At 41.9% G+C, this 21,959-nt stretch overlaps 1 protein-coding gene across 3 annotated transcripts; it reads right to left on the reverse strand.

Moving 5' to 3' along the window:
* Positions 1-336: 336 nt before the first annotated feature.
* On the reverse strand, positions 337-21,509 carry ttbk2a (tau tubulin kinase 2a). Of its 3 annotated transcripts, none has more exons than XM_067480021.1 (16): positions 21,167-21,509; positions 14,915-15,074; positions 13,473-13,620; positions 12,072-12,145; positions 11,156-11,296; positions 10,627-10,731; positions 9,973-10,038; positions 9,750-9,842; positions 9,537-9,662; positions 9,207-9,364; positions 8,791-8,998; positions 8,474-8,697; positions 7,814-8,366; positions 6,630-6,968; positions 4,858-5,858; positions 337-4,423 (listed from the first exon to the last, which is right to left on the reverse strand). In XM_067480021.1, exons 2-16 carry the CDS (start codon positions 14,981-14,983, stop codon positions 3,976-3,978), a joined length of 3,753 nt encoding a protein of 1,250 aa, XP_067336122.1. In that variant the 5' UTR covers positions 14,984-15,074; positions 21,167-21,509; the 3' UTR covers positions 337-3,975. The 3 variants fall into 3 exon arrangements, with proteins under 3 accessions (XP_067336122.1, XP_067336121.1, XP_067336123.1); XM_067480020.1 differs by having other exon boundaries at positions 8,474-8,703; positions 21,167-21,508; XM_067480022.1 differs by lacking the exon at positions 6,630-6,968 and having other exon boundaries at positions 8,474-8,703; positions 21,167-21,508.
* Positions 21,510-21,959: the final 450 nt, after the last annotated feature.

Genomic DNA, 21,959 nt, shown 5'->3' on the forward strand with positions numbered 1-21,959 from the left:
TTCAATTCTAATTTTCTGTCTCTAAAATATGAGATTAAGTTGATCTAATTTAAAATGAATACGTAATACATAATAATTTTACCAAAATTATCCCCTTAATACAATTATTTGGATTTTTTATATGAATTACTTAAAAATGTATCCCTAAGTATGATTAATTTAAAGTATTATTGTGACGTTTTTGTGGCGTAATGTGTTACTTTCTTTCATAGTGTAAAAAACAAGATGAACATCCAATTAATTAACAAGAAATACGCTAAATTGCATGGTATAAGTTCTCTGTTCTCACCCAGCGCTTGATACTTCAGATAAAGAAACGTGTCACAAGATTCTGTCTGCATGCGGAATGAGTATTTTATTTATAACCAGTTTATAAAAATAAAATACAAAATAATTTTAAAACAAAAAGAAAAAAAAACACTGTACAAGGCATTGATATGATACAAATGATAGAATAAACATAAATAATTACAGTTATATACAATGCAAAACTCCCACTAGTTACATTCTTTCCTTGAGAGTGTACAGTTACATTTCAAAGTCATGACATTACAACACAAAAAATAACCATTAAAAATCCCAACAATTGAAGTCAAAATGATGAATGAGCAAAGTATCAAACAATAAATATTTTTTCTCAAGTAATTATAAGTCATTAATAGATGAGACATGAGAATTGTACCAGTGCAAGCAAAAGCTTTCATTAGTTTCCATTTCAGCTTCAAAACGAAAAAACAAAAAAGAAAAAAAAACAAACAGCTGGCTTTATTTTTGTTGGTATATGAGTATCTGTGACCACAAATACCAGCTAGCTACTTTATAAATATGACAACTTTCTAACATGTCACTCTTAAAAGGGACAAAGAAAATGTCATCAGGAAAGCAATACTAGCACTACAACTACACACCATGTATGTGCAATAATAATAAAAAAGAAACATGAGAAGAAATCTGATTATCTTTTAAAACCAGCAGCACACCTTAGTGTCTGTTCCTCTCTTTCACTGAAAGCTTGTTAGCATATAATTTATGGTTTTACAATAATTATTTTCTTTAAATAATTACTTTGAATATTTCACAGGTATATATATTAAAAGTCTGCACAACAGTATTCTGAACTTTGAAAGCTTGAAATATCTTGAAATACAGAGTTGAAACAGGGAGAATCCAAGATTGATTGCTGGCAACGTGTAGAAATAGCACACCCCTGTTTGAGAGGATACGGTTATCAAACAAACAAATACACCTTCAAGACCATAACCTGAAATGTTTTCATTTCCAAAAGCCAATCAATAAGTGGCCCACGCATTCTAAGAGAAAAACACAGAGCTCTTCAACAGAACAGCTTTGCAAGCGCAAGAGTCTGACAGCACTGATTTTAGTAGTGAAAAACTGACAGCTGATGTGCATTACAGCACGTGCCATTTACACAAAGAGATAAGTGACAAAGGCTTGGCTTGGCCCTAATAGTGGACTGATCTCCAACACAGACAAGGCTCAGTCATCCCTCGCTATGCACAGAGGGGCAGAGAAGAGACATTAAGGCAGCTGACTGACTGAACACTGTCTGCATTCAGGATGAGTCATCATAGCTGCTTTGTGAGGCTAGTGTAGATACCTGCATGAGTCAAATGAAACAGCACATTTTATATCTACAAAGCAATGTTGAACCTCTCTCCACTCCCATTTATCATATGTCAAGTCAAAGCACATCTTTAAATTTGTGAAAATATTTGGCAATATGATCTTGCTTCTTTGCTCATATGTGCATCACATAGACGTTATGACTGCCATTCATATTCAACTCATACATGCTTGATTTTTCTTTTTAAAATTTCTGGTCATTATTATGTGCATCATGTCAGCTCATTACACTTGTAAAAAAATCATCCCAAGTTAGTGCAGTAAGCACAGAAAACTAGTGTCATACATCAGGTGGGAGGCGGAAAATGAATACGGAAAGGGGTCAGAGAAGATACACAGAGTCATAGAAATTAAGTTTGAAGTACCTGCTGGGTTGAAAGCTTACAATACGAAGATAAATGCTGTGTAATGGGAAGTGGCAGAGCTCTTTTACTCAGTAGGTGATTTCAATGTCTGTTCTCTGTTGAGCATGCAAAGAGTAGCGCTGGAAGGAAGCTGGAGATATTTTACAGTATCTTACAAGCAGAGGAGTGGGAGAAGGTTGTGGACCAGAGTTTCAGTAAATTAAACAAAAACAGTATGTCTACCAAACATTTCCTTTGCCTTGTGCACAAACATACCATATGTCATTGTATAAAAGACATTCTCCAGCACAGAAGGAGCAAATACAACATTCTTGCACGTGAAGGCATGAAATATAATTTTAAGAAATATATGTACAGTACATATGGCCTCTGTTTCTTAACAAAATGTTAGTTGAGGTCTGAACTTCACATTTGTTCAAAGTTTTTATTCAAACGCTGACCTGGAAGATTCAGGACAGCTAAAACGGGTTTTAGTTGAACTTTTTTTCTTTAGTCCTTAAAAATAATAGCTACTCTGTCCACAAGTAAACGTTTGCTCAAATTGATTTTGCTGTACAAACATGTGTCTTGCTATCTTTTCTACATTAAAAGAATACTGGCGAAAAGGGTCATTCTATAACTACTGGCACAACTGTTTTTTGGCTTCTTTATTTTCTCTAATTACAAACTTACCAGAGAGAATCGTCAAGCTGCCCAAAGTGCCAAGGCACACAGACAAACATTTGTGTCTGAGCATTTCTCATCAGCAATGTACCTTGTGTTACGCTTACCTACAGCTACTACAAGTACTACTACATGAAACACATGTTCCGATAATGCCCTCATATCTACTGTAGTTCTAATATTCTAACCTGTAATTCCTTCCTTCAGTGTGACATTTAGATTACCTCTTAGCAACACAGCAGGCACAAAAAGGTGTGTGTCCTCACGCACTTTACATGACTGATTGTATAAAGGATCGCTTTAGTCTAATCCCTTCGATTAAATATTTAAAACTAATGTGAGTGACACAAAACCACACATCCACGATCACACAGACGAGTCCTAAAGCATTGCTAAGCATTAAAATAAATATCTAAATAAATACAACTGTACAAAGCTTTATGCAATCATATACAGCATTAAGTATATATTTTACCCTGCCTACAATCTCCAAATGTAGCGGAGATAACTGAGTCAGCTACAAGCCAATAATTAACTAAGCTGTGATCAACTGATGTTTAATCAGTATAATCCAAGTGCATTAATGCCGGGGAGAAGTTGCTATAAACTGTGGTGGAGGGTGGCAGGAAACCGATTCATTTATGTGCCCACTTGCTCAGATAACTATTCATTATTTATTGTGCTATTTCCTTCATTTGGAAAGCACAGACAATTTTGCAGCTACACAATTTGCTTCTTACATGTTAATAAATATAAAATGAGGGTCCTGACATGTCAATATCATTTGTCAACGAAGGAGCACTCAGATGGTTTTACACTCACACTCAGCAGTCATTATTGCCGTCTCAGCTTTGGCTGAGGACAAATTGGAGGTGTGGGGTTTGAAAGAAGCAGGGACTTGCTAAGTGGAGAAGTGTGATGAAAGACACTATTGATTTATGTTATTGGAAATGTAAGAAGCAGCATTTTTAGAGCATGTCAGTCAGGATATCTGGGCCTCTATTGCACAACTACTCTTTTTCAAGTCTCAAACAAGTCCCAAAACCCTATGAAAATGTGATGCTAAATCATTGGAGTACCTCTTTAAAACTGGGCACATAAATTAATGACGAAACCTGTGTACAAATTGGAGTGTGAACAACAGCAAGAAGCTGCGAAACAAGCGTAGGGTTCAGACTAAAAAACAGGAAACAAAGTTTTTTTTTTCTAATTATTGAGGAAGACTTTTTTCCTGACCGGTGTCTACTGTATCATAATTGTGGTCTTCCGATCCTCTGTGGTGGAAGAAAAACCTGGTGGGCAACTATCTGCTCAGTTTGCCGGAGCACTTGCTCTCTTTGCTGCATCCTTTTCCCCTAGACAGGTGGAAGGGACCCGTGCGTGCCTGGCGGCTGCAGCAACTCTCCTGATGGTGTGGATAGAAGCGGCGGGGGGGTGGCGAGCCAGAAAAGCTGGGAGGTGAGCGGCTGCGGCCAAGGCAGCCCCCTCCCCCTCCGCCACGGTGTTCGTGGCGGGAGGGTGAGGAGCTGACAGAGCGCTGCAGGGAGGACGAGCTGCGCGGGGAGGCGCTAGAGCTGCGGTGATGGTGCGGAGAGTTTGTCAGGCTGCAGATGCCCATCCTGGAGCCCCCATGCTGGGCTGAGGAGCGGTGGTGAAGGGGAGAGCCACGGGAACCATGCATCAGCTGAGCAAGGCATGTCAAGAGGTCTGAGTCACTGGTGCTGCCAGCTCGGATGCGGTAACGCCTAAGCCTAGAAGGGTTAGAGAAAGCAAGGCAGGGAATGAATAACAGCCATTTATTTTAAAGCATAAACTGCCTTTTCATATTTCTTGCTGAGAATTAGATGAGGGGATCGGTATCTCTCTCATGTCTGTACACAAATTATTAAAATAAAGCCAGTAGCTGGTTAGCTGAGCTTAGCATGAAGATAAGAAAAAAGGGGACACACTCTGTCCAAAGTAAAAAACTAATATGCAAACACCTCTAAATTTGACTAACTAACATGTTATATATCTTTTTAATCTGTGCAAAAACCGAATTGTAACGTAACAAGTTGGATTTTTTGGTCAATAAAGCTTGAGCAAGTTCCAGAACTATGAAGATCAAACAAAGGCCACACAGATTGTATGAACTACATTTTTGATAGCATGTCCATAAAAGCAAAGATGCAGCTAAACAAATTACCTGCCCTCCACAGGTGGGCGACAAGGTGGCTTTCCAGGAGGTGGGCGTGGCAGGAATTGGGCAGCCAGCTGCTCGGCGGAAGAGGCTGTATGAACAGGACGAGGGATTCTGCTCTTGCGTGACAGAGGGCTAGATGAAGAGGAAAGGGATGGGGCATCATCTCCCTGCCGGTCAGAATGGGAACCCATGAGAGAGTCCTCATCCTGGGAGCGGTCAGAAGTTGACGACAGCGGGTCCCTAGCAAGGGAGGCCACCATGGGGCCACGCCTATCTGTGAGGCATGGTGAGGCAGTGGGGGAGGGGATCAGGCCCTGGTGGCTGGCTTTCTTCTGTAGGAGTTTCTCCTTGGCAGACCCTGGAGGTGGGAACTCCAGCAGGCTGGAGGGCTCCAGCACAGGGATACGACTTTGCCTGCGGCTGGGGTCCTTTTGGGGGGCAACCGGGGAGGAGGAGGTGAGACTGCGAGTCGGATCTGGAGCCTGGTTCACTTCTCTGCTCTCATCACCTTTTAGCTGAGGCTCTGTGGCACAAGGAGCAGGGGCAGATATATTCTCAGGGTCTTTCAGCTTAGGCAAGGTTTCATTATTTAATTCCTTTTGGGCTTTAACAGGAGGGGAGAAGAGGCCATTGGTAAAAAAAGGAGTGCGAGGGGAGCGAGGAGAACGAAGGGAGCGTGGAGAGGAAGGCGAGTGTGGAGAGGAAGGTGAGCGCGGAGGAGGCGAGTGTGGTGAACGGGGAGAGCGCGGTGAGGACACGTGGCTGGGCACTGGGCTTTGAGCTTTGGTGTGGTGGTCTCCATTGACTAGCATCATTGCCAGGGGGTCTGTGGGTGTTGCTGGATGGAAGGGCACATGGTCTTGTGGGGAGCAGATGTCCACTGTGTGCTCCTGGACGTGCTGCAACTCAGCATCAGCTTCACCACGCCTGTCCAGCAGGAGGCACTGTGGAACACTGTCTGATCCTGACTGGGAGGACAGACCAGAGGGGCGCTGAGCAGTCAACTGGAGAGGAGGGGGAGGTGGAAACATGAGAGGGACAAGAAAGAGACACATATATTATTTTAAAAGTTAAGTCACACTAAAATGGGAATAATATACTAATAGTCTAAGGCCTGTTGCTGATAGACTACAACATGTCGAGTTGTGCTGTAGTTCTGTAGCAAGAGCCTGATGCAGATGTGTGAAAAGAGAAGAATTTTATAATATGGGGTAATAAATGGTGATTAGTTTGGCAACAGCATGCAATACCATAGCTACCATTATCAGACTGAGACACGAGACAGTGCTATGGCAGTGTCAGTCAAGCTGTGAGTACTAAACCAGCAAGTAGGACAGGAAACGTTCACGCAACTTCGCAGGGGGCTTCAGCGAAGAGATGGTGAGGAACAAATACAGGGAGAGAGCGAGAAAGAGAAAGATAGAGAGGACAAAGACGATCTGAAACAAAAGAGATCATGCAACCTGCAGTCATGACTCGACATTCCAAACACACATGCCCACAATCAGACAAAGACAAACCCCTATTCAGATCACAAGAACACATGTCCAGACACTAGGACACATCTGACCCATGCTCTGTCTCCCCTGCACAATGCCCTTCATGGTTTCTGGAGAGAGCTGCCTTACAACAACACAAAAAAGGAAGCCAACTGAACAAAGAAAACAAGCAACTTAAATAGAAAAGAAAGAAAAAATTGATAGCCAATGTATTACTACAGATTTGGAGAAAGCTGAATGGAGGTCTGTTTTATAGGACTATGATGGGCTCATCACCTGCTGAAGCTGGGCACGGGTGATGCGTATAACAGAGGGAAACTTGGTGTTGGCAGCACCCAGTGGGATAGCCGGCAGTTTCCTGCGACTAGGTGAGCAAGTGCCGGGGGTAGGGTTTGGTGGTAGAGGAAGGGAAGCGTGGTAGGAGGAGGAAGAGGAGGGGCGCTCCTGTTGGTGCTGGTCGGCAGACTGGCTGCGCCTGATGCCCGGCGTCTGGTGGTGGTGCAGTGGGTCCGACAAGGTGGTCAGGAGGGTGTGAGGGCTGGGAGAGCGCAGAGGGGTGGGGCTGGATGTCCGGACCACGACTTCCTCAGGCAGGGATGGAGGAGAGGTGGGGAGCTAAGAGAGGGGGAGGGAGAGAATTGGGAGTTGAAGAGAGGAGGGGTTGCAAGAGTAGTGAGGGAGTGAGAAGATGGAGGAAGTACGGTGGGAGAGCTGTGAGGGTGGACAGGTGGGCTGCACCAGTGGGGAGCACGGTGAAGAGCTGTTCTTAACATGTAAAGCAATGGCACTATTATGAAGATAATTGAGGAGATAATCTTAAGCTAAGGTCAGAAAACTGAAGGAAGGAAGGCAGTGTCGATTTTAAACTCTGAGGTAGTAGTTCTGGTTGCTGGAGAGAGTGAGGGGACAGTTATTTTTACTGGTAGTTAAAGAAGCTCTAAAATAAAAAAGTAGAGTTTTGAATTTTGACTTTTGGGCCAGGTCAAAAGTTGTGAATAGCAAAGTAGTCATTTAACAGAACAAAGAAAATTATACTTTAAAGGCAAATCAATAATTTGTGAAGTAAATAAAACCAAACAAACTGCAAATGTCCACAAATGAGGAAAACGTATGCATGAAATCTAACGCAAATCAAAGTGCATTTCAAAGCCATGAGCTCTCCCTTTCCCCATGCTGTGATGTGATTAATGCACTGCAGTTAAAAATACTTTCTACACAAGTGAAGAAGCCAGCAAACATAAAGCGGTAGCATTTAGCTTTAAACTACAGCAAGGTGCAGCTGGTGAATCCAATTCAAATCACTTTATTTGTCCACTAGCGGCAATGTAAAGGGGCATAAGCATTGAAGTTCTAGAGCTAGAACTCTGACTCTGTGCAGCTTTTTAACCTTGTAAAATGCTGACTACAGTCAGTATCATGTATGCCATGTTGTCAGATGACCTTCAAATGAAAGCGCTTACCTGAGTGAGGACGCCCTCTGCCAGAGCTTCAGCTGGACTGGTTGGGGTGACAGGAGGCAGAGCCCCTGCAGGGCCCACACTAAGCTCCAATTTTTCAACTTTTGCACTTCCTTTCGAGGAAGCCATGCTTTCTTGTTTAGCCTTGCCAGAGCAAGGGCTCGGGCTACCCTTTTCCCATCCAGGAGACTGTTCCCCAGGTTGGAGCACCACCGGCTCCTCATCCTCCTCCGAAGGGCTCGTAGTAACTTTGGCCCCTGGTGAACCACTGGGCCGCTCCACCATTACCCACTCCCTTGAGTCAATGTCCTGCCTTCCAGAGCTCAGATTGAGGGCGACAAAGCCCCCACTGCTGGCTGCCCCCTCTCCCTGCTCCAGAGATCCAGGGGAAGCAGGTTTAGGAGAACCAACGCCTGACACGTATTCTTCATCATAGTGCCAGACCCTATCATGACGGTCCCCAGCGGGTACAACTTGACCCTGAGTTACTGGGATGATTGCCGCTCCGTTAGCCTCCTGCTCCTGGTGCTGGGTGCCAGGCTGTTGCTTTGCTGAGCTAACAGATACAAGATGGAAGCAAACAATCAAGCCTCGATTTTAATGTTTTGCGGATAAAATTTAATTAATATAGTATTGTGGATTATTTTATGTAATTTGGTTTACCAGGCCTCAAGGAAGCGTTCTGGACTGGGCTTAGAATCAAGACCAAGCCTCCTCTCCAGGTCAAAGCTGTGGATGTTGCGGAGTTTCCTCAGCAGGGGGCCATCACGGTCTGAAGCCAGCACTTCCGAGTGCAGTTTGACTGGAGAGCCCAAACTCGGCCCAGTGTAGGGGCTCTGGTGTCCTTGGTTACCCTGGTTGTTGCTGTGTTCATCCTCTGTCGCCACCTGTGGCTAACAAAGGAGATGACTGATCTGTAGTAATGTTTCTCTTCAAGTGATCTACAGAAACTATCATTTGCCTGTTCATATGTAGTCTACCTTCCAAACTCCTGTCCTGATGCGGTTACGGTTGCGGTCCAGCTCCTCCCAGACGTCAGCCTCCTGGTTGCGGTGTGGGTGGAGGGGGGAGCCTGGCAGGCGTTCCGGAGTGGCATTGTTCTCCACATCACTAAGCTGTTCATCCTGCAAAACCTCATCTGTGTTTTCCCTCAGCAGGTCACCAGGAATGAGGGAGGCATTTGCCATGCTGGGATAAAAGGGAAAAAAGGAAGACACAAAATAATTTGAGGTTTGAGTGAAAGCATAAAAAAGATGATTTGGAAACAATTATGTGGCAAGAGCATTTTAGCAAAGTGCATTTCTTTAGAATAAAGTCATCCTGCTTTTCATTAAGAAAACAAAACATCAACCTACATCAACTCTGCTTAAAGCACATTGATTCAAATCAAACATACCCCATATGTGCCGGGGTGAGGCGGGTGTGATGCTGGGGTGTTGTAGCACTGGCAGTGATTGTCAAAGTGCCATCTGTGCTAGTTCGCTCCCAGTCATAAGGGTCATTCTCCACCACATTGTAGGTTTTCATGCTGTTATCGAACACTGACATTAGCAGCTGTAAAGGCAAAACAATGAGAATTTTATTGGTGAGTTTTTATCCAGGTAGACATAACTTTACAGAAAAAACGATGATGCTGTTCACTGTGTTTTTGAGGAGAAAGATCTAACTGTATAATCAAATGGTATGTAGCAAAATAAACATTCATTCTTCATTAAACCCAAATTACCTGGTAGTCAGGCTTGGTGAAGTAGTCAAGACTAGAAATATGTTCCAAAAATACACCAAACTCTGCCGGCAGATGTTTGAGCATCAAGCGATGGTCATAAGTCTCCTTCAGCTTCCCAACATGCTCCTAGAAGTAAACAACACACCTACAGTTGGCATCTTTTATCACTTTGTTAGGTTTCCACGGGGCTCCATTATTATTGCTTGCTCTTACTTTGTCCTTGATCTTCCTCCATGGCAACTGACCGACCAGAAACTCCACCAGCATGTAGAAGAGAGACCATAAGTCATCATGACGACCCATCTCCTGTAAAATTACACCAAGTTAATGCCAACAAACCGCTAAAAAAAATCACAACAATTAAGAGAAAGCTGCAAAAGAAACACTTTTGGAGAAGCATCGAGAGAGCTTTAGCACAGAGTAGACAGATACTAACCTTATTCTTGTGTGCATTGACAGATGCATACCGGACTGTACCCCTGAACCCTGCCACTGGACGGGGCTGACATACAGAACACAGATGCAGGTATTAATTGTTAAAAGAGACATAAACTACATATTTTTATGCTTTAACACAAACTAGTTCAGAGTCAGCCAAAATTAAAATATAATAAAACAAATAAAGTACTTATTAGAAATTAATATTATATATCAATTCTAACACTGTTATGCTGATTTTGGTTGTTACAATAAAAAAATTACTTGTTTTTACACATCCAGCACATGTAGCAGCCTTAGCATTTAGACAGTCAGCTTTTTGGTCACCCAGCAAATTTAAGTACAATGTTCTTTTTCCCCATCCATTTTACTCCTCTTCAAACTGATAAGAATACCTAACTACATGTCACCAGCCTGCTACTGTATGTTTTTAAAGCATTTAGATCATTTAGAAAATGCTGACTTCTGTGGATGGATAATTCTGCTGTAAGAGGAGTAAATGTGATCCACAATTGTACAGTTGCAGCCCTAACACCAAAACAATGAGCTAAAATATTGTTTTGGTGTTATGTCTAAATTATCATTTAGTGGCACCTCTTATAGTACACTCTGTAATTTGAACAAACAATCAGCAAAAGAGAAGTGCACTTACAGGTCGGACTTCCTGGCAAGAGTTGGTGAATTGGCGAGCTAAACCAAAGTCCAGCATGTAACAGGTCCGACAGGTACTGGGGAACCGACCCATCGCAAAATTGGACTAAGGCAGAGACGGAGAGTTGAGGACGCAAAGGTTAAAAGAAAAATTTACTTGATTGGTGTGAAATGTAATGTCAATAATGGCAACATCGATTAAGCAGCCCCAGGGAATAAATGTGTCCCTGTGGTGGAATACACTCATTTAATACAGCAGCTCTGAAGACAGACAATATTTAAGTTCAGTTACATTTTGGGTTTTTAGCCAACACTCATTTGGGGAAACTTACTCTAAGTTCAAATGACAAAAAACGGAAAACTGAATCAGCAAGAATATCAGCAACCAATAATAAAAACTGCAAAGTTCATAAACACTACCCGATTAGCAGAAATAACAATCTACACATCTACGATGACGGAACACCAGCGCTACCTAAAGAACCAAGCAGAACATATTTTCTGCTGCTGTGAAAATGCCTGAGCCTCACCGGCTTAATGTCACGATGCAGGAAGCCGACTGAATGAATGCTCTCGATGGCTTCCAGGATCTGGCGTCCCAGACGCAGGGTGGTGCTGATGGTGAAGGTTCCTCGGGTCATACTCCTCCTCAGGTCAGCCAGGTTACGACCCTGAGAGATCAAAATTAAAATCACTATGTTTGGCGCATGTTGAAGGTCAAATATGCTGAATAAACAGATAACAAGGTAGTATGTAGGGGGAAAAATATTATAAATAATAAATAAAACTATTTATAATGAAAAACAGTTCGCACAGTTTCAGCAGCCTGCAGTAGTTCTGTCTGAATCTCTGCACTGAAAGAATTCTTGCTATAAATACTTTTCTGCTCAATGCTCTGTTTTGCTGCCTTTAATATGTAGCATGCATTTATGTTAGTAGCTAAATTTTTTACACGTTGGAGTATTTTTATTTGTTTATTCTTAATTTATTGTTATAATCCTTCATAGCTAGGGTCCTTATGTTACATTGTGTCCCCATGCTGACAATTCAAAGTCAAATGAGTCAATGATTCAAGATGGTCTGGGGCAGGTCTGCATCACAACCAGACAAGAAAACCTTACACATTGGCGACAAGATGCAATTATAGCATTAGTGGAAAAATAAAAGGTTTTGCAGTAGCACAACTGGGAAAGAGTCATGAAGATTTTGTCATCACATGCCAGCTGCTGATCTGGAAAAAGAAGTTATGACTTTCAAAACTTAATTTGCTTTTCAGTCATTTTGTCATTTGTAGAAAAATGGAAAACAGTTAAATTGAAATAAAATTAATAAAAGCAGCAAACAAATTCTTAAATAATCTATCATTTTTGGGGGGAATAAGATGATGTTTCTGCAATTGCTGGATTATTTTATGGTTATTTGAAGATGTTTTTATTCTGCACCAACCTGAAGCTCCATCACCACATAGTTAAACCGGTCGTTGCGGCCACACCCCACAAAGCGACACACATGGTCTTTACCTAGGAAATGATAGACAACAACAGAGAAGCAGAGAAGATGAGGTTGACACTTGATGTCAAGTGTAGGATGTCAGCGCACATTGCAGCATACTGTGTGAATCATGATGATGCGTCTGTCTAGATTTCCCTGCTGTCCCATCACCAGCGTCCCTGGGTGACTACCCTGCCTATTTACTTTTCCCTCAGGCTGTAGCACACGACACCTGAATGCTTTGTGTCTGTGTGTGTGCACGCGTGTTTGCATGCTTTGTTCTCAAAGGACATTGCTGCACTGTCAGGCTGACTGGGGCCACACCCCAAGGCCCTTCAGCATGCAGTGAATCCACACAATGACACTAACAAGACACACATGTTTAGTTGCTCACTTTCACCATATTAAAATGCAATAAATATAAATCAGATAAAGATTCAAATTGACAACAGTCTTAAAAGAAGTCAGTAGCCTTCTTATGAAACTGTGGGTCGGGGTTTACTCGTCACAGCTGGGAGGGTCAGCAGTGTTTGGGGGCTGGGCCCATCTCATGTTACATGCTGGTTCCCTCAGGAAGCAACAGAACCACGATTTCCCAGGCCACAGCCATTAGACGGCAAACATGATCCCAGCCCTTGCTGCTCCTGTAGCCACCGCCACCACCACCCCCCTAAAGGAGAAGTGGGTATAGCTAATGGATGGATGGATGATCCTAGCTTACTGCTTTTCATCTCATGGGGGGAAAGGGAAAAAGGCCCAGCGATGAAAAGGCAGGAAGGTTAAAAAGAGAGAGAGAGCAGTAAAACTAAACACCGCCCTCCTTAGGGAGCTCTGTTTTCTTGATCCAGTTTCTTTGCTATGAGAGACTGGGAGTGTCTAACCATGAACACAAACATGCACTTCCTCTCGCATGGGTGCTTTGTTTTGGTGCCATTAGAAACTTTCGGATTTAAACTTTATGGCAGAAGAAAGAAAGGATTTATTTGCTGTTCCTGCTGAATGAAAGTGTGTTTTGCACTGTAGACAGTGAAGCACACTGTGCTGAACCCTGGGCAAAATTGTGCTCTTACATGAGTCAAATGAGTTATTTTACCCTGCTACTGATGCACAACAGCTATCACTGCGTTTTCTACCAACAAAACATTTCCAGGACTTGTCTGCTTCTTTGCATAGTTTTATTCTTTTCAGTCCTAGAGAAATTATTGACTTAAATAATTTACTTCTAAGCATATTTTACTGCCAAGAATGAGAATGATACAGTGTCCTGTTATGGGGCAGCTCAAAAAGTCACCTTTCCAGGGAGAATCAATCAATTCCAGATATGTAACCAAACCCGCAGAATCCATTTCGACTCACCCTGGAGCTTCTTGAGCACGGCGACTTCCATCTTGAGCACTTGTTTGGGCTGCTGGGCCGATTCCACCTTCAGTGCCACGCTGACCCGCGTCAGCAGGTCCAGCGCCTCGTAGATCTCTCCAAACCCACCACCCCCAATCTTCTTCACCTAGATAAAGGGAAGATAATGAAACACTGCTTAAGAACTAGCTCTACAAACATGTGGTTGAGTTTAGAGCATATTGTATTTTCATTTTGTTTGACTGGGGCCAAGTATTTTCTTTGTCGCCGCAAAACACTTTAAATTGTCAGTTTTTGAAATGAGCTTTGTACTAAATAAAATTGTCTTGCCTTGTAAGAACAGTACTGTATATAGGCATTGAAATTAATGTAAAATTCAGGAGGGTTAACAATAATGAATCCTTTTACATCACTTAATGGAGGGAATCTTATAAATGATAAGATCAAACAAACCATAACATATCTTAGTGTTTTTGTTTTTTTACCACTTTAATTAATATTTCATTCTTTTTCATTTTGAAAACAAACCACAAAACCAAAGCAAGAGAGATGATCTTGACCAGACAACGGTGAGAATGACTGTTAAACTAAATTCAAATTATACTCTCAGCTTTCAGAAACCTTGAAGGAGTCAGTTCACTATAACGAAGAAGACAAAGAAAAAGACATCGTTTTGAGAAGCTGGAACTCAGAAATGTTTGACATACAGTATCTTGCTTAAAGGTATTTAATTTAAATTAATAGTTGTCAGTTAAACAAATTATCTGAATAGTTGCTGATTATTTTTCTTTTGATTAGCTATTCACTGCACAGGCCCGGATGTTTACAACCTGATCCAAATAAATAAACACCATGAAGAGCCGCACAATTTTACTGAGCTCTCTTTGTTATTTGACCTATTAAAATTACCTCAAGCAGTTCTACCTGTTCACCGCTCAGCACTACTAGAGCTTCCCTCAATTTCCCTCAAGCTCCCACATGTCCTTCATTCTCCTCCGTGCACACACACTCAGTCTTGTATCGCACTAGGAGATAAAGTTGTGGGATTAAGTGCAGCATTCTTATATAACTCAGCTCCTTAAAAGACTGGAAGAGGCTCCAGGCTGCCAGTTAGGAATAACAGGTACACATGACATCCAGTGTGGCAAAGCACTGAGAGACATGGGTCCTTGGGGATCACTGCTCCCGCTGCCTATAGCACACTGCAGTGCCACAAATAGTCATACAAGCTATTTTTGGACCTCCCATAATGCAGCAGCGCTACCTGGACAGAGAGACATGGCCCCAAATTGTCCAAAGTTACAGGTGATGTATAGTTTAAAATAAAACCTTGCTGGAATACAAAGATTTATTGTCTGTGGGACAGAGAGGGACATGTGAGCAGGCAGTGACAGCGCTGGCCAAACACACGGCCTATTGTCACCGAGAAGCATGGCACTTACCACTTTCCATCGTTCCTTGACCAGGGAGAGCACGCTTAGGATGTCAGCTTGCTCCGTTCCCCCACTCATCCCGTCTGTGGACCAGGGACGCTGTCCTCACTGCTTCCCCTCAACCAGAAGTCTCAGACTGAGCCGGGCATTTGGGCCTTGATGGAAAACCCTGGGAAAATGTGAGAGAGACACAACATTTTTTTAAATTGATGAAGAACATAAGTTGAAGTGTGGCGGCTTTGAAATGCACAAAATCAGAAATTATGAGTTACTTTTCTTAGGCATACAACAAAGATACTGCAGCATGAAACTTCCAATATTTTAAGATTCACTTTAACTGTTAGGGGAAGTTTGAAGGTCTATCCAGTTGAGAGACAAAGTTAAATCCACGGATTAATGGCCTGAATCTTCGGATACTTGACCATCACTGCAGCTGCCACACCTGCTGCAAGCAGCTGTTTTTTCTGCATAAACGCCCCCCCCCCACCACCAACTTGTCAGCCAAAATGCTGCATCTTAAATTACAAAATAGCTTCATCTTAGTATCATTTACCCCAGACATTTATCTTCTGTGTGTTATAGCTGGGGAGAATGTGCTGTAAAGTAAATACTAAAAATCTCATCAATAAAAACAGTTTAATCTGCTTAATTTTGCATTTGGATGACTCGCTTTTCAGCTCTAGTTTTGTAACACACAAATTTGCGTCATGAGAATCATAAAGCACTATTTTGAAACAGAACAATATGTTATCACCTACTGTACCATTAGCTTTACATAAACAAATTGATTTTAAATACATTTTAAATACTTTTGATTTGATTTTATAGCAACAGAAACATTTCTCACAATAATGTGATATAACTACAATATGATCACCGTAACACAAGATTTCTGTGCAACATAAAGCCAATTTTTATGAATGATTCAGCATTAGCTCTACTGCCCAGTACCACCACATTATCTATTATATTACTACTCAAAGTTTGAATTTCTTGGAAATTATACACTATTACACACAGGATGAGGTTAGTAATCATTTTAAGCAAAAGAGGGGAGATCGGTCATTGGATTTGTAAGTGAACTGCTCAAAAGTCATCAGGCCCTGCCTGAGGGCATGGAGTTCCAAATCCAGCGGGCGTATTGAGAACTGATCCCAAAGCCAGCCGCAATGTTGCCTCCAAGATCAATAATAAAGTTAACTTTTTACAGTTCTACGTGAAAGAGTTGGTCCGTAGGAAAGCCTGGCAACAGAAGCTTGAAATGGATGGCAAACCCATCAAAGCAGCACCAAGGGAGAAGGGCATCTGGTTCCAGACATCCTATACAAAGCTACGAGTATACTGGGACTCCGGACTGCAGATCTACGGGAGTGCGGATGAGTCAGCCCCGGACCTGATTAAAGGCGGATTCCAGGTGACAGTGAGTAAGAGGACGAACACCGTGACGGCCGTGGAGGAGTGACTGAATGAACTGTTGTCATGGAAACACAGCAACAGCTTAACGTGCAAGAGAGAGGCTCACAGGATTTAGAAGAGACCCACAGTGTTAAGAATGAAAGGGTATAAGAGACACTTGGTGAAACAGAGGTACAATTTTGGTTGTCAGAGTCATTTAGGATAATCTGAAAATTATTATTTGATTTGAATTAGGATTTACAGACTTTCAGTTAATCTCATTTAATACAAAAAAATTTTAAGAATGTGCCTTTTTTTACTTTATCCGGACACTTATTTATTCACCCATCTTCTCTTTGGATGCCAACTGCAACTTAAAGACACTAATTCTGGGCTACATATTTAGAGAATTAGTAAATTTGTGAGGACATGGCTTGAGAATGTGCTAATGTTGGACATTTCTAGTTTTTATTTTTAGTATTGTCTCACTAATAGGGAGGGCCCCACATTCATGAGGCTTCATCCTCCTCCCAACAACAGGGAAGGGATGGCAAAATTCATCCTTTTCTTTGGATGTTCTATGTAAAATTTTTAATTTTTTATTTTTTCTGTCCTTTCATCTTATCCCATGACTTCAGGGTCCCCACAGCGGATCATTATCCGCATGTTGGTTTGTATGGCCAACCACTGATTATGGCAAAAACATTTGAACATTGTATAAAGGACATTATAGATGAAGATCAGACAGGCTTTATTAAGGGGCACCAAACCCAAGATAACATAAGGACACTACATGTTACACACAGGAATATTAATGATGCTGAAACAGCATTTGATAGTGTTAATTGGAGATTTCTATACCTAGTATTCGAGAACTTTAGATTCAATGAGATGGCCATTCAACGTATTAAAACCAACTGCCAGGATTAAAATGAATGGCATTTGATTGAGAGTATAAAATTACAACGATGTACCAGACAGGGCTGCTGCCTTTAACCAACACTGTTTGCAATTTATATAGAAGCTCTGTCCCAAGCAAATAGACAGAATAAAGACCTAAAAAGGATAAAGGTTGGCATTGAGAAACGTTGGGCTTTTTGCCGATGACACGATCTGTTACTTAGGGGAACAAAATACATGCCTTCCTCTGCTAATCAACAAACTTCAGAAGTTTGGTTTCTACTCTGGGTACAAGTTGAACCTGGCAAGAGAAACATATTTTAAACTGGAATGCAACCAAAATTAATTACTTTGGGGTTACTCTAACAGGAAGAACTGATGAGCTGTACAAAGCCAATTACATCAAAGTAGATAAGGACATTAGGAGCAACATTGATGATGGTGGCCTCTACTTTTACTGAATTTTAGTTTACGAATAGAGGCGATAAAGATGATTATCCTCCCACAACTTCTCTACCATAATGGGGTATAGCATTACCAAATCTATATATTTAGATATAAAATTGGTAGAGATAATATTTTTATGCAGCCCAAATTAGACCTGTAGCCAGCTGGTGTAACAAAGATTGCAGGGTGAACTGGGCGGGAGATGGACATGAAACAAAATAATTACTTAAACAGTTACGCTATCACCCAATTTACAATGGCAATGTGGCTTAATAGAGGATCGAAATATAAATTACAGGAAGAAGTATTTATGCCAAATTTTTTCGCCCATTTAAACAATGGATACAAAGTGGAATAACAGCCCTGGGCACAGTGATTAAGGATGGGAACCTCATGAGTTTTCAGGAGATGAAAAAAAATTACACATTGTCCAACCAGGACATCTTAAGATATCTGCAATTAAGGGATTTTTATTAGAGGTAAAGAAAAGCTTAAAGTAAATTTGTAAAATAAAGTAAATTTGGATACAAATGTTATATTTAAAGACTCTAACCGGAATCTATAACTCAAGGAAATGTAGGATAATATCCACATTAAACTAGCGACTAAATGCAGGAACTAATTTAGAGAAGACGGAGTTCTGCTGAGCAGGGTACTGTCCTTTATCTCGTTCCCCTTGACCAGCAGTCTTAAACAGAGCGAGGCATTTGGACCTTGAAGGAAAACCCTGGGAAAATGCAAGCTTTCTTAATCTGGCATTGCAAAATGTGTTCGTATCTATGCCTTATAAATGATTTATAAAGATTTATAAACGGAGACTTTTAGAATTTTCTTCGTCAGAAGGAGTGAAACCCCTTGTAACAAAAACTGTAGACAACAATTGGAGTTCCCACTAGAAGACCTGTTAAACATTCCTCAGGAGATGCTGCTAACTTCCTTTAGTCTGGCTTCAAACACTCAAAACAAAGCCAACTTCGATTCATCTTTGCCCACACAATAAATAGGCATCGAGGTGGCTATCAATCCCATCATGCATAGGGTGAGGTTGTTTTGATGAGGTAAACATTAAAAATGAACAACATTTAAATAAATATTAAATGTTAAATTGCCGAATTGTTCTGTGAAAAGAGAAAGAGTTGGTGTACTTGCTTTAAAGTTTTACTTTTACTTACACAAACATTCATTCACAGCAATAACTTGCTTCCCTAATTATATTTTGTATGTATGTAAATAGACTAGCATATTCACCTTCTTCCCTTAACTACATTCAGAAAAACACTAGCACAATTTGTAATGTGCTGCACACAGTGAAATAAATTCATCTGATAGGTCAATGAGACAGTAAAGCCTTATATTAAACAGTGTAATGTTATGATATATACAATTTCACAGAAAGTGTAATTTCATTTACAATGATGAAGCAAAAGAAAATTGTATCCTTAAAACCAACAGTACTGTCTACAGCCATGCAAGCAAGTCTGTTACTACTGTTACTAGAATGTAGTAACACTTACAGGCTACTAGTACTACAGTGATTTGAGCTAAATATAAATCTCAATATGCTAATGTGTTCAAAATGTATTTGGCATATTAATCAGAATGCAGGCCCATTTACAACTTTGGTCTGATAATGGCACTAGATAAAAACTCAGAGAATTGCCAAAGTCACGGGGCTTCATCCTCTGGTGATAATGAATGTCTGCACAAAATGTACCCAATCCAACGAATAGCTCTTAAACTATTTCAGTCTGGATCTGCTAGCTACTCGTCTTAATCTGTGTTTTCTCTATACTTCAAGGAGGAACATACGTTTCACTGAGTCAAGCTTTTGACCTTGCTTTGTGCCTGTAGTAGTATGTGAGTGACAGGCACTAAAACCTGTATTTTCCTGTCGCGTGTAGCAGCTGAGGGTCTGCGATTCTTTGTAGACACAGAGAGAGCAAGTGAGCAGAATTCCTGATGTTATGTTAATTGGTGATGACGCAAAAAGCACAGAGCACAGGATCAAATCCAGGAAGAAACACGCTGTACTAAACATCGGGGCATGTGCAACTCGGTGTAAACGCTGCGATTAAATGACCTCTGGCCTCTGGCAGCTTCAAGGTCACCTCGTGTTTTGGTCTTTTCCTCCGAGACGACCACTTTTCTTTTTATCTGAGCTACAATGCACGAGACGTTCTTTAAGAGCAAAGCAGGACGAACAGGTAATCCATCAATGAGGAGACGACTGCCGCTTGCCACATTCAACTTCTACAGAAGGACAGAGTGTGATTGTGAGAAAAACATAAGCCTTTGGCAGAAACCTGGAAGAAACGTAAAGTGGAGCCACTTCTGCACGTGCACCAACACACGTGCAACTCTATGCCAAAGAAAGGCTGCCTCACATTTGAGACTAATCTCACACCTCACACATAGGAACATCTTCGTTCATCCTCGTCCTCCTCACAATTATCATAATAATCATCATCATCTTCATAGTAAACCCCAGCCCACACTGACTGGGCCAAACACTTGATATGATGTATGACAGCTGTGTTTGTGTCATCATGAATCACGCTTCCTGACCCCAGCATCTCTATGGAGACGACAGTGCGGTGGCATTTTTGTTTGCAGTGACTGCAGCTTGTCATCACCTCTGTGCTTTCAATCTGCTAAAAGCTGCAAGTTCACAGCTCTGCAAAGTGTCATGAGATGTCCGTAAGTGATCTCAAGACGCAGGGTTCCTCCCACTCCTCATCCTCCTAAAACTAACATCTGGATGAAGGTGTTCTGACAGGAAATATAACAATAATAATTAAGTTCTATGCATGCATCTGCAATAATATGTGGCTCAAGTAGGAGAAGCTAGACTGAAAATAAAACGTCTGCCTAATGTTCCTGTTAATGTAGCGTGTGTGGCCTGGCTTAGTAGCAGGACAGGGAGAGGTTCTGCTGCTGCTGCTGGATGAAATCAGTGTCTGGCCCCCCACAAGACACAGCACGGATGCAATTGAGCCAGGCTGAAGACTTCATGCAGGGTGAGACGTAAAAGTGTGTGTTTATACGGCAAAAGGGCTCCAATGAAGACCGAACCATCAAGCATGCATTCACCTAGAGCAGCTACTCCATTGCCCTCATTGCCTTCAGTCCACATATGATTGATTTAAAGAGCAATTTGAGTTTTTAAAATACCAATATAAAGAAAATGCCAGACTGTTTTTCAGTGGGATGTGACAGGGGGCAAACTGCAGCGCATTTTAAACGTCTCCACAACCCAAAGTCCCTGCAGTGGACTGACGGGCTTTGCTGTGGAGAGCTGTTGCATAGCGAGTTGGTTGCCACAGCAGATTTACTCAGGCGCGACCACGCACATTGGCGGTACACAGGCCACGCAAGCTCATCCTGCCTGTCGAGGAGAATGACATACGGTAAGCTGTGACAACATGCAGGATAACACGGCTCAACGCGACAAAGAAGCGGGTGTTTAGCTTGGTGCAAATGGCACGGCACGGCACGGCCTCCGGACTCCGGAATCCTTACCTCGGGTCTATGCAGCCAGATCCTTGATCCAGAGAAGAACCGGGTGTGGTTAAACAAAATCCTCTATGTTTGGAGGCGGCGGGGACGACATTGAGCGGAATCCCAAAGCGAGCGGATCGTCCATAGGAAGAGGCGGGGGCGGTTGCTGTCGGTGGTTAGAAAATAAACGAACGGACGGGGAAATGTGTCTGATGTGGTCGTCTGTTTTCTCCTTCTGCCTGTCACCTCAGCATCTCTGTTGGTCGCTGCGGATCCGTGATGTGACGACTTTTGTGGTGATCATCAAGCCTTCCTGCGCGCGCGGCCCCGATCCGTTCGCCCCTCGCAACAGCTCGTGGGCGCGCACATTTGGGTCTTTAAATCGCGTTCCCGGTTTGGATGTGTTGCCAGTTTGGGCGCGTTCCCGCTCGGTTTAAGCGTGCAAAGATAATGCGGAGGTTTATTTTTTAAAACAGTACCTGAACATTAGTACGGAGGTAGAGAATAAATAAGTGAAAGGACAGATGCATTGAGGTGTTTTTAAAAAAGAAAGTGAATTGTAGTTTGATGAATGGATTCAATGTAAAACCCCTGCTCACCGAATTTATGTAAAAAACTGTTGCCACCCAAAAACATGTAGACACACGTGATGGGCCAACATATATATTTTTAGATTTAGTGTGACTCATTGTTTCTGATGATAAAATTACACTCGATGTTCATTGCAAATAAACTTCCACAAACCTGCTTAGAAATTCTTTACAAAAAAGACTTCGAAACTTAAAAGCTAAGTTTTTCATTTTTAATAAATAGT

This window comes from Channa argus, chromosome 16 (assembly GCF_033026475.1).
Source record: "Channa argus isolate prfri chromosome 16, Channa argus male v1.0, whole genome shotgun sequence".
In the NCBI taxonomy this organism is placed as follows: domain Eukaryota; kingdom Metazoa; phylum Chordata; class Actinopteri; order Anabantiformes; family Channidae; genus Channa; species Channa argus.